This window comes from Salmo salar, chromosome 02, assembly GCF_965601325.2.
Source record: "Salmo salar chromosome 02, fSalSal1, whole genome shotgun sequence".
Taxonomy (NCBI): Eukaryota; Metazoa; Chordata; class Actinopteri; order Salmoniformes; family Salmonidae; genus Salmo; species Salmo salar.
The window spans coordinates 57594311-57607570 of NC_138292.1; the positions used below are offsets into that span (position 1 = coordinate 57594311).

Genomic DNA, 13260 nt, shown 5'->3' on the forward strand with positions numbered 1-13260 from the left:
CATTGTGGCTAAATGATTAGAATGGAATTTGTCGCCTCGTGAGTCTCCCGGTCGCAGCCGGCACGGGTATCGAACCAGCATCTGTAGCAATGCAGTTTTCACCGCGATGCAGTGTCTTAGACCACTCGGGAGGCCCAATCCACAAAGTTTTTAATGCTTATCAATTTGCACAAAGTATCAGAATACTAAAATACTACTTAAACAAGACTCTTAAAGAATTTAATATAAATGTTGATTTTATTGTTTGATCACAGAAACAATGAGAATATATATGGAAAAATAAAAAATAATGAAATGTTAGTTATATGAAACAGCCCGTGTAATCATCTGCCAGAGAGGAGCCACAATCGGCCCGAGCCCCAAGTAATACATTTAGGCCAGATAACTCACACCGGAATCGTCCCGAGCCCCTAGTAATACATTTGGGCCAGATAACTCACACCAGAATCGGCCCGAGCTCAATCCCCGCGTCTTAGCCATAAGTGATACTGCCGAAGGCGGCCCAGACTCGGGCCATATGACCTCGGCCGAGTCTGACTCTTAGCCGAGTGCCCCGACTCTCAGCCGGAATCGGCCCAGATCCACTGTGCTACAGTAGCTGGGTACTTACTTAAACTGCATACTATTTAGAATGTACTGCTTAGTAAAAACGAATGTAGTACGCAACTAATATCAACATACTATTCTCATCCATGCTGCGAAGGTGTCATCTAATGATCGATCGGGTTAAGTCCCGCCATTATGATTATCAGCTGTTGTCAAAAATATGTAGGTTTCAAAATAGGTTTATTTTCCTCTATAGTTTGCAGTAAATTCTACTAGATGAAAAGCCAAGATTCAAAAGGCACTCGCACATCTGAGCAATCTTGTTACAGGTGCATGGCAACAGTTGAAACAGGATGAATGAAAAAAGGAAACCGCACACTGTTCTTGATAGTATCACTGATATTTAATAAGCTTACGTATCGGCCTAACGGCCTTCGTCAGAGCTTTTCTACTAGATGAAAAGCCGAAATCAGTACATCCTGGAATTTAAAGCGTACTACATTTCTGAAATTCCACATACTAAACTCAGCAAAAACAGAAACGTCCTCTCACTGTCAACTGCGTTTATTTTCAGCAAACTTAACATGTGTAAATATTTGTATGAACATAACAAGATTCAACAACTGAGACATAAACTGAACAAGTTCCACAGACATGTGACTAACAGAAATTGAATAATGTGTCCTTAAACAAAGGTGGGGGGTCAAAATCAAAAGTAACAGTCAGTATCTGGTGTGGCCAACAGCTGCATTAAGTACTGCAGTGCATCTCCTCCTCATGGACTGCACCAGATTTGCCAGTTCTTGCTGTGAGATGTTACCCCACTCTTCCATCAAGGCCCCTGCAGGTATCCTGACATTTCTGGGGGGAATGGCCCTAGCCCTCACCCTCCGATCCGACAGGTCCCAGACGTGCTCAATGGGATTGAGATCTGGGCTCTTCACTGGCCATGGCAGAACACTGACATTCCTGTGTTGCAGGAAATCACACACAGAACGAGCTGGATGGCTGGTGGCATTGTCATGCTGGAGGGTCATGTCAGGATAAGCGTGCAGGAAGGGTCCCACAAGAGGGAGGAGGATGTCTTCCCTGTAACGCACAGCGTTGAGATTACCTGCAATTACAACAAGCTCAGTCCGATGATGCTGTGACACACCGCCCCAGACCATGACGGACCCTCCACCTCCAAATCGATCCCACTCCAGAGTACAGGTCTCGGTGTAACGCTCATTCCTTCGACGATAAACGCGAGTCCGACCATCACCCCTGGTGAGACAAAACCGCGACTTGTCAGTGAAGAGCACTTTTTGCCAGTCCTGTCTGGTCCAGCAACGATGGGTTTGTGCCCATAGGCGACGTTGTTGCTGGTGATGTCTGGTGAGGACCTGCCATACAACAGGCCTACAAGCCCTCAGTCCAGTCTCTCTCAGCCTATTGCGGACTGTCTGAGCACTGATGGAGGGATTGTGCGTTGCTGGTGTAACTCGGGCAGTTGTTGTTGCCATCCTGTACCTGTCCCGCAGGTGTGATGTTCGGATGTATCGATCCTGTGCAGGTGTTGTTACACGTGGTCTGCCACTGCGAGGACGATTAGCTGTCCGTCCTGTCTCCCTGTAGCGCTGTCTTAGGCGTCTCAAAGTACGGACATTGCAATTTATTGCCCTGGCCACATTTGCAGGCCTCATGCCTCCTTGCAGCATGCCAAAGGCACATTCACGCAGATGAGCAGGGACCCGGGGCTTCTTTCTTTTGGTATTTTTCAGAGTCAGTAGAAAGGCCTCTTTAGTGTCCTAAGTTTTCATAACTGTGACCTTAATTGCCTACCATCTGTAAGCTGTTAGCGTCTTAGCAACCGTTTCATAGGTGCATGTTCATTAATTGTCTATGGGTCATTGAACAAGCATGGGGAACAGTGTTTAAACAATTTACAATGAAGATCTGTGAAGTTATTTGGATTTTTACGAATTATCTTTGAGAGACAGGGTCCTGAATAAGGGACGTTTATTTTTTTGCTTAGTTCATATAACGTTCTATTTTCGCGTACTCAAAATGCCGATTATTTAGAATGCTAGAATGGGTATTCGGACATGGACCATGAAACATTTTCCTCTTAGGGGAGACGGAACAGAGTCTAGAGTCTAGACAACCCGCATTGACTACCTCACAAATGAAACCCTATTTTATATAGTACACTACTTTTGACCAGGGCCCATTCTGTTAAATTAACTTAAGCTTGAAGTAATGGACCAGGTACATACAGATGTTAGCTGTATAATTAATTGTGCTTATGTATCACCTGTTGACGAGAGGAAAGATTGTTGTAACACTCGAAATTGAATAAGTAATCAAGTCTTGCAGTTATGGATGCAATTACTACCACTGTGGAGAACTTCTAAAACGTTTTGAATGATGGGGAATGAGGCCCAATATATCTCTGCATAACATACCTGCCTTTACTGTGTCTAGCTCTGGTCCAAGGCCTTATATCTGGTTTGAGCCTTGATGGCTCAAGCTGCATGTAACATCATGGACCAGAGCTACTCCATGTCATACTCTTAGCTGTTTAAACTTATATATATGTAACTGAAACTTTCTCTGCTGAAACTGAACCGACTGATTCGCTGCACATACTTTGTTTCAATCAGTGGAGGCTCCTCAGAGGAGGAAGGGGAAGACCATCCTCCTCAGAAAATGTCATAAAAATAAAAACAGTGAAACATTTAAAATGTTATCATGTTTAGATAAAACTATACTGAATATATTCACGTCAACTAATTAAGGATTTAAAACCCTTTTGCAAGTAAGGTCTACAGTAGCCTCAACAGCACCATGGTGTAGCCAGTGGACAGATAGTTTCTGTTCTCCTCTGAGTACATTGACTTCAATGCAAAACCTAGGAGGCTCATGGTTCTCACCCCCTTAGAGAGAGAAGTATTTTTTGGTTTCACTTTCATTACTTAGCTAGTAAATGCAGCTAGCTAGTTTAGCCTATTCAGACACCTGTCTCAAACAGTGATATGCTATGTTAGCTAGCTGGCTATGGCTATCCAACACTGGAACTCTTCCAAGTCAAAGTAAGGTTTTGGTTTTATTAATTTGTTGCCACCGGGATCCGACAGTGTAACTGCTAAATTGCTTATTGTCTGTACACTGTACTGCATCATTTTTTGTGGGTTTACTAACGCATTACTTCTATTAGCTATGTTGACTATGATGTTACTTCACCTAATATGGTGACTACGATGTAGGCTGTTTTTTTTTCTTCCTGGTCCCAGACAGCTCATGTGTTGTGCATTGAAGTCCATAAGCAAAGGGAAAAGGTGAGAGGAGGAAAGCACATAGATGTGAGAAGGAATGCAACGTGGCTGCTATGAAAGTGAACTGTGTTTTCACATGATCAGGGGTGTATTCATTCCACCTATTATTTTTATTATAAACATTTTTTTACCCTGTTTTTGCCCCAACTTCATGGTATCCAATTGTTACTTATAGTCTTGTCTCATCGCTGCAACTCCCGTACGGACTCAAGAGAGACAAATGTCAAGAGTCCTCCGAAACACAACCCAACAAAGCAGCACTGTTGCTTGACACAATGCCCACTTAACCCAGAAGCCAGCTGCACCAATGTGTCAGAGGAAACACTGTACACCTGGCGACTGTGTCAGCATGCACTATGCCCGGCCCGCCACAAGAGTCGCTAGTGCGCGATAGGACAAGGACATCCCTGCCGGCCAAACCCTCCCCTAACCCGGACGACACTGGGCCAATTGTTGCGTTGTAAACTTTCATTCATAGACTATCTTGTAGCTACCTCATGATAGCTACCTCATGACGGTTATAGGGAAAATGTGAGCATCATGTAGAAACCTAAACCTGTCATTGTTACATTGAACTGGGTGAATGGAATATGAATGACAGTCATCCAATATGCTGCAATAGAAATAAGGCCAAGCTCATAAAAACAATAGTCATCCTCCCTCATCTTAAATGGCACCGACCGCCACTGCTGTAAAGGGGTTTCTTTTCAGCTTTTTAAGAGGACAACAACGCACCCTCAATTATGATATCAGTGTGCTGAAAGGCATTGACATCTATATTTAATCAACAGCCAAATGTAACATGTAGTGTCAGTGTCATAGGCCTACAGAACATGAACTTTAACCTTGTCATAGAGTGCAGAGAACATACATGGCTTGTGGACCTGGGAGGATATAATGGAGCTAAAATAGCTTTATAATGGCTGATGACGTAAGTCATATTTTCCCTGATGTCACTTATGTAACTGGAATAATCTGTTTCCACTTTTCACACAATCATTTTCACTTTTAATTGCACTGGCCAAAGATGTTAAAATGAGAGACGTCACCTGGTGGCAACAAATGGAACAAAAGGAAAAGCACACTAGAAATAATATTCCATTTACCATATGATAGAGCCATATAAGAGTTATAAGGTAATGTGAGTAAATTACATCAGTTATCATTCAGCTGATGCAATCCTGTTAGAAGGGAAATATTACAGTATGCGACCATGACATTATTTATATATATATAGACGGGGCTTGAACACCCGTCATCAGGGGTATGTGTGGTCCAGGGGTATGTTTGGTCCGTTACCGCTTCACCAGATTCCAGAACTATCTGGCCTTCTCAGTTAGTTCATATCCTGGACCTTCTCATCAACTGAGGTGGACACCACCTTCCCATCCACCATCTCCTCCACGATCACCCTCACCCGCTTCTGCATGTGTGGATTATACTCTGTGGAAAAGGCCACAAAACAGGAATTCATTCATTCATTAATTGTGTGTACTATGGGGAACAACACTTGATTCTTTCATTGATTAATTAATTTGATTAATTATTCTCTGCTTGCTCACCTTCCACCACTTCCTGGACTTGTTGAACTTCATGGACCTTCTCGACCACGATCACTTTCCTGACCTCCTGTCTGGTCTCCACATGCTTACTGGTAGGCACAAAGCGGAAGAACTCTCATGGTCAGCTAAACTTACCAACACACATCTTTATCTACTAGTTTGCAATCAGTGGTGTAACTTAAGTCGTTTTTTGGGGTATCTGTACATAAGTATTTACATTTTTTTGACTACTTTTACTTTTACTTCACTACATTGCTAATGCAGAAATTTTACTTTTCCTTGACACCTAAAAGTGCTTGTTACATTTTGAATGCTTACCAGGACAGGAAAATAGTCCAATTCACGCACTTATCAACCAAACATTTCTGGTCATCCCTACTGCTTCTGATCTGGCGGACTCACTAAACACATGCTTTGGTTGGAAATTATGTCAGAGTGTTGGAGTGTGCGACCGGCTTTCCGTAAATTAAAAAAAAACAGAAAATGGTGCCATCTGGTTTGCTTAATATAAGGAATTTGAAATGATTTATACTTTTATTTTTGATACATTAATAGAAAATGAAATAAGTATCTTTACTTTTACTGAAGTACGACAGTTGGGTACTTTTTCCACCACTGTTTGCCGTGAGGTGCCAATAAACAGCTGTCATCCCCCCATCCCTTCCCCCTCCCTCTCTTTCCTGCCCCTCCATTATCCCCTCTCACCTGAGTCCCTCTCCATCCAGCAGCCTCCTGTACTCAGCGATCTCCATCTCCAGCCTCATCTTGATGTCCAGGAGGATCTGGTACTCAGAGGCCTGCTGCTGGATGCTGACGTTGAGCTGCTGCAGCTCCTCCTCCATGCTGTTGATATGAACCTGCAGCAGGCTCAGCTGGGAGTTGTAGCGGCCATTTATATCAGCGACGCTCTGCTCCAGGTACCCCTTCTAGGAATGTGTTTATGTTTGTAAAGGATGAAGAAAATGGAGAAGGAAGGAAGGAGAGTGTAGTAGAAATGTATAAACAGGGAGATGAAGGGCAGAGAGAGTTTGATTGGTGTGCATGAAGGTGTTAGAACACCTTGACATTAGGCCACTGTGGAGGTCTGACAACATCTAACAAACTTTGATTTTGGAGTGTAATGTTCTTTTAAAGACCTAAAGGAATTCCATATTTTAGGAACAGAGATAGGGTAAAGGGAAATGCTATATGTTTAGGGATGCTGATTCACTAAGATGGTTTGACATCATACCTGAGTGAGCAGGCCATGCAGTTCAATCTCCAGGCTCTGGAAGGTCTTCTTCAGGTTGGTCACCTGAGACTGAGAGGTCTTCACCTCTGTGGTGCTGGTGGTGATCTGGCTCTGAAGCACCTCCACCTGACACACACACACACACACACACACACACACACACACACACACACACACACACACACACACACACACACACACACACACACACACACACACACACACACACACAACCTATTGGTCAAAAGTATAGTACCACTTCACAAAATACATGTGCCTCCCACATGTGCCTCCCACAAAACACATTTAGGAATCTGGGCCCACACCCTTCGAGGCCCTCTGCCCTATTTTCAGAGGTTGTCTCACATTGCTCTCAAACCACTTGGCAGCATCTCTCTGGTTCTTCGCCACCATGCCCTCATACTGGGTCCTCATCTCCTCCAGCACCTTGCTCATGTCCACTGAGGAAGCACAGTCCATCTCCACATTCACAGCACCACACTGCTGCATCCGCATCAAATGCATCTCCTAACAACAGGAAAAGGGGGACAAATTGAGCTATAATACCTGGAATTTGTAGTTTACTCACACACAGGGAAGGGCAAAATCACCTGAAAACAATCAGTTACCGTATATTTGAGGACAAATAACAGAGAAGTTGCCCTAGATTTGTTGTGGGTGGATTTGCCCCCTTGTGGCCAAACATGGAAATGTTTCAAACTCACTGAGAATTAATAAATAAATTCAAGTGCAAAAATATTACAAAAACTACAGGGGAAGCCATTGTGTCCAAATGAAAAACCACATGTGGCTGCCCTGGCATATTGACACTTCAGCTAACAGCACAAGCGTTAAGACTTGAGTGTGTGAGGAGAAATGAGGAGGTTACCTCCTCATGGTTCTTCCTGAGATAGACCAGCTCCTCCTTCAGCCCCTCAATCTGCATCTCCAGCTCTCCTCTGGCGAGCGTAAAGCTGTCCAGCACTCCTCTCAGACGAGCCACATCCCCTTCCACCGTCATCCTCATGTTAGCCTCTGTCTCTAACCTACAGGGGTTGAGGTGAGGAGAGAGGTTGATTAGTTCCTTCTCACAACAAAACAAGATACAACTTGCCAAACCATGAACTGATCCATAGCCCCTGCATACCCCCATAAGCATTTGTGTAGATCTGGGAGGATTGGATCTACTCAATCACAAACCTATAGGCCAAAGCTACAAACAGAATCCGTACACTCACAGAGGCTGTGTACAGTACAAACAGGAAGTGCACCTACTTCATCTTGAAGTCATAAGCTGCAACTCTGGCATTATCCACCCGCAGGATCATCTGAGAGTTCTCCACAGACCTGGCATGGATCTAGGAACAGGAGGACAGCCACAGTAAATGGAACGTAATATCAGAGTCAACTATATATGGGAGATCATGTGTTTAGATCAGCAGCTCTGGTTCATGTCTACTGTTCATTCATATACAACAGAACACAGTTTTTCAACATTCAACAAGATAAATACTGAGACACAATAGGAATTACACCTCTAATCTATCACTTATCTACAATGCCTTCGGATAGTATTCAGACCAGTTGACTTTTTCAAAATGTTGTTACGTTACAGCCTTATTCTAAAATGTTTTTTTTTTTTATCCTCAGCAATCTGCACACAATACCCCAACATTACAAAGCGAAAACTGGTTTTCAAAAGGAAAAAAAAACAGAAATACCTTATTTATGTAAGTATTCAGACCCTTTGCTATGATTCTCGTTATTGAACTCAGGTGCATCCTCTTTCCCATGATCATCCTTGAGATGTTTCTACTACTTGATTGGAGTCCACCTGTGGTAAATTCAATTGATTGGACATGATTTGGATAGGCATACAGCTGTCTATATTAGGTCCCACATTTGACAATGCATGTCAGAGCAGAAACCAAGCCATGAGGACGAAGGAATTGTCTGTAGAGCTCCGAGACAGGATTGTGTCGAGGTAAAAATCTGGGGAAGGGTACCAAAACATTTCTGCAGCATTGAATGTCCCCAAGAACACACTGGCTTCCATCATTCTTAAATGGAAGAAGTTTGGAACCACCAAGATTCTTCCTAGAGTTGGCCACCCGGCCAAACTGAGCAATCTGGGGAGAAGGTCCTTGGTCAGGGAGGTGACCAAGAACCCGATGGGCACTCTGACAGAGCTTCAGAGTTCCTCTGTGGAGATGGGAGAACCTTTCAAAAGGACAACCATCTATGCAACACTCCACCAATCCTCAGTAAAAGCCACATGACAGCCCACTTGGAGTTTGCCTAAAGGCACCTAAAGACTCTCAGACCATGAGAAACAAGATTCTATGGTCTGATGAAACCAAGATTGAACTCTTTGGCCTGGATGCCAATCGTCATGTCTGGAGAAAACCTGGCTCCATCCCTACAGTGAAGCATGGTGGTGGCAGCATCATGCTTTGGTATATTTTTCAGCGGCAAGGACTGGGAGATTAGTCAGGATCGAAACAAAGATGAACAGAGCAAAGTACAGAGAGATCCTTGATGAAAACCGGGTCCAGAGTACACAGGATCTCAGACTGGTCGAAAGTTTACCTTCCAACAGGACAATGACCCTAAGCACACAGCCAAGACAATGCAGGAGTGGCTTCAGGATAAGTCTCTGAATGTCCTTGAGTGGCCCAGCCAGAGACTGGACTTGAACATCTCTGGAGAGACCTGAAAATAGCTGTTCAGCAAAGCTCCCCATCCAACCTGACAGAGCTTGAGAAGATCTGCAGAGAAGAATGGGAGAAACTCCCCAAATACAGGTGTGCCAAGCTTGTAGCGTCATACCCAAGAAATCTCGAGGCTGTAATCGCTGCCAAAGGTGCTTCAACCAAGTACTGAGTAAAGGGTCTGAATACTTATATAAATATAACATTTCAGTTTTCAATTTTTTATAAATTTGCAAAAATATCTCCTAACCTGTTTTTGCTTTGTCATTATGGGGTATTGTGTGTATATTGATGACGGGGGATAAAACGATTTAATCAATTTTAGAATAAGGCTGTAACGTAACAAAATGTGGAAATAGTAAAGGGGTCTGAATACTTTCTGAATGCACTGTAATTCGTTCTAGTGACTATTTTCTTTCACAAAACTGTTGGCATCCTCTCAATCCTCCCTTCCCACTGGGCACAGACGTCAATTAAACGTCTATTCCATGTTGGCTCAACATAAGTACATTGAAATGACATGGAAACAATATTGATTCAACCAGTGTGTGCCCAGTGGGTTGCTACCTTACCCAGAAGTACCTTGTTACGGATGTCTGTGATGGTGGCATAAAACCCACTGAGGTCCTTCTTGTGAGTTGGTGATCTCATCTCGTAGAACTCTTTGATCTGCAACTCCAACTTGCTATTGGCTGTCTCTAGAGAGCGCACCTGTGTACACAGAGAGTGGAGGGAATCAGTTCAGTTCATGGGTCTATCCGAAATGGCACCCTATTCCCTATATAGAGCACTACTTTTGACCAGAGCCCTATGGGCCCTGTTATGTACTACATAGGGAATAGGATGCCATTTGGGGCGCATCCCATCACGTTATGTGAATCTGCGTACTCCCATTAGATAATCCCCAACATAATGGAATTTTAAATAAATGATCAAATCCTGCTATGTCATTGTCCTCATCAGTGGTGTAAAGTACTTAAGTAAAAATACTTTAAAGTACTACCTAAGTAGGTATTTTGGGTATCTTTACTTTACTTTACTATTTATATTTTGAGAACTGTTGCTTTTACTCCACCACATTCCTAAAGAAAATAGTATACTTTTTACTCCATAGATTTCCCTGACACCCAAAAGTACTCATTACACTTGGAATGCTTAGCAGGACAGGAAAATGGTCCAATTCACACTCTTATCAAGAGAACATCCCGGTCATCCCTACTGCCTATGATCTGGCGGACTCACTAAACATATGCTTTGGTTATAAATTATGTCAGAGTGTTTGAGTGTGCCCCAGACAATCAGTACAAAAAATGTAAATAAATAATTGTGCCATCTGGGTTGCTTAATATAAGGAATGTGAAATTATTTCCACTAACTTTTACTTTTGATACTAAAGTATATTTGAGCAATTACATGTTCTTTTGATACTTAAGTATATATAAAACCAAAGACTTGGACTTTTACTGAAGTAATATTTTACTGCATGACTTTCACTTTTACTTGAGTCATTTTCTATTAAGGTAATTTATGACAATTGGGTAGTTTTTCCACCACTGGTCCTCATGTATTTAGGAACGTGCGTTTATAATAGTAATACACGTGTGTCTTTTAATAATAATGAGACTTTCCTTGGAACTTTACAGGCAAAGTACAGGTTACGGTTACTGTTTCTTCTCAATAGCAATTTTACAATTAGAAACAATGATGGAATAAATCGTTTTTAAAAAGTTACAAGTTAAGTAAAAGTTGTTTATATATTTATAGGGTTAATTTACTGTAGCCTACTGTATTATCACATTTAATTGAACATTGTGATAGTATTGATGAAAGGGTTTTTTTAAAACAAAAATGCTTTATAACAAAGATTAAAGATCACTTTCTAATAAAACAATTCTGTATCCTCGACTATGTAGTGTTTTGAAAAGACTTATCACTCTGCCTTGTCTTTCAGTCTCCATTATCTGGGCTGTGCGTAATATCCCGCAGCGCGCCAAATCTCCATCCACATCCCCATCACTCTTCCTTACCTTTTCCAGGTAGGTGGCCAAACGGTCGTTCAGATTCTGCATGGTATGCTTCTCGTTGGCACCGATAGTGATCTGGCCTGGCCCGTCCATAGAGAAGGAGTGAGAGATACGGGTGCCGTATCCCCCAGCACCTCCATATACACTCGGCGAGCGACTGCTGCCAACAGAGGACACGCTCATACGGGACCTACCGTATCCCAAACCGCTGGAAAATTGTATCCTATCGGACGAACTGAGGCCAGTCGAAACGACACCGCTACCTGAGCTGTATCTACGGATACTACTGCGACTGGCAACAATGGACATGGCGAGAGATAGTCTGGCGATGCGTCCTGGGAGGTTAAAGTGCGTTCTTCGTAGTTGAGGCGTCGGGTAAAATAACCCCTTTTGTGTCCTCCAGCGTTTTATACAGTTGGATTAAGAATGATTGACTGCGTCACCATTATTCCTTGGAAAGAAGTTATATCTAATTGTTTTGTTCAGTGGGTGGGTACAGGGCTTACAACAACTAAGGAAATTAATGGTTCAGTAAATGTTGTGATTTATGAAGGGCAGGGTGTTGACAGGTATAGACTGGCAAGTCAGACAGCTTTAAAGAATGTGTTTTGTAAAAGCTGGCATTCCATGGTTTCGGACATCCATTTTCAATTACATTTTGGTTTGTTTACTGATATTGGCAATATGTTTTACATATTTTAATAATATATCATTGTCAAGAATTTGTAGGCTAAATATTGTATGTGTTATTATTTTACCAAACTAAAATGTTGCACCAAGTCACTCCATCACTTACATTTGATGATTTTCCATCATTCTGTCCATTTGAAAAGATGGTCAGTAAGTCATCTTTTTGAAATGTAGATAACCACTATAAACTGTTCATAATGTTGTTACTTTGTCTACTCCGTATACTTGCTCTCAGATCAGTTGGTTGAGTAGTGTGTTCAATCATTGTCAAAGATTTGTAGTAGGTATTCTTACTATTTTTCCCTAAGTCACTTTGATGATTTTCTCATTCTTTTTTTCTGAATTGACAGATGTACTGTTCAGTAACTATACCCTTATTTGAAATATGAATAAACCTGATAATTCCTCATATTCCATTTTGCCTACTCAGTACTTGCTCTCAGATGTTGGTTTGGATAGTGGGTTTTACTCAAGGGACATGTGTATGCAAAACAGCCACATAACAGCCTGAATAAGTTGAACAGTTTCATTCCAAAACACTCTTTGTTCATTTTCAGAAATGTTGATCAATTATCTTTTACTGTTTAAAGACATGAAAGAGATTGTTTTTTTTCACTATCTAATGAGGTTGTTCAATGACAGACATGTATTTGTTACTACTGTTAGGTTTCACACAGTCAAATGTAACAAATAATATAAAAAATTCTAAAGACATGTACAAATTATACAATTGTGACATCAATATCTAAAAATGTTTTACAAAAAGTTATTCAATATAGTAATATGACATCTATATGTGAATGTTTACATTTTACATTTTAGTCATTAGCAGATAGTCTAATCCAGAGCGATTTACAGAAGGTGCATTCATTTCAAACTAGGTAGGTGAGACAACCACATCCCAGCTAGCACATAACGTTCTGAGAACCTCATGTTTCTTAGAGCTTGGTGAGAGTGTGGTTGTCCTATGGCTATTTTACATACAACCTTCTCATAACACAGGGCTTCCCAAACTTTTTTGGCCTATGACCTAATTTTGATATAAAAAAAATGTTTGCAACCCCACCATGTAAAAAAAAGTGTTGTAAATCAACGGTCAATGTTTACATTTTTAATTGTGGATATGACAGTCTATTACAAATAAGTCTGACAATACTTTTGACAGTATTTCAATCTGAA

At 41.7% G+C, this 13260-nt stretch overlaps 1 protein-coding gene across 2 annotated transcripts; it reads right to left on the reverse strand.

Moving 5' to 3' along the window:
• Positions 1-4599: 4599 nt before the first annotated feature.
• Positions 4600-11897, reverse strand: k1c20 (Keratin, type I cytoskeletal 20). 2 transcript variants are annotated; one of them, XM_014173695.3, is made up of 9 exons: positions 11395-11897; positions 9950-10078; positions 7932-8014; positions 7546-7702; positions 7023-7184; positions 6657-6782; positions 6131-6351; positions 5426-5514; positions 4600-5306 (listed from the first exon to the last, which is right to left on the reverse strand). In XM_014173695.3, the coding sequence occupies exons 1-9, from the start codon at positions 11698-11700 to the stop codon at positions 5200-5202; spliced, it is 1380 nt and encodes a 459-aa protein (XP_014029170.2). In that variant the 5' UTR covers positions 11701-11897; the 3' UTR covers positions 4600-5199.
• Between the last annotated feature and the right edge of the window lie 1363 nt (positions 11898-13260).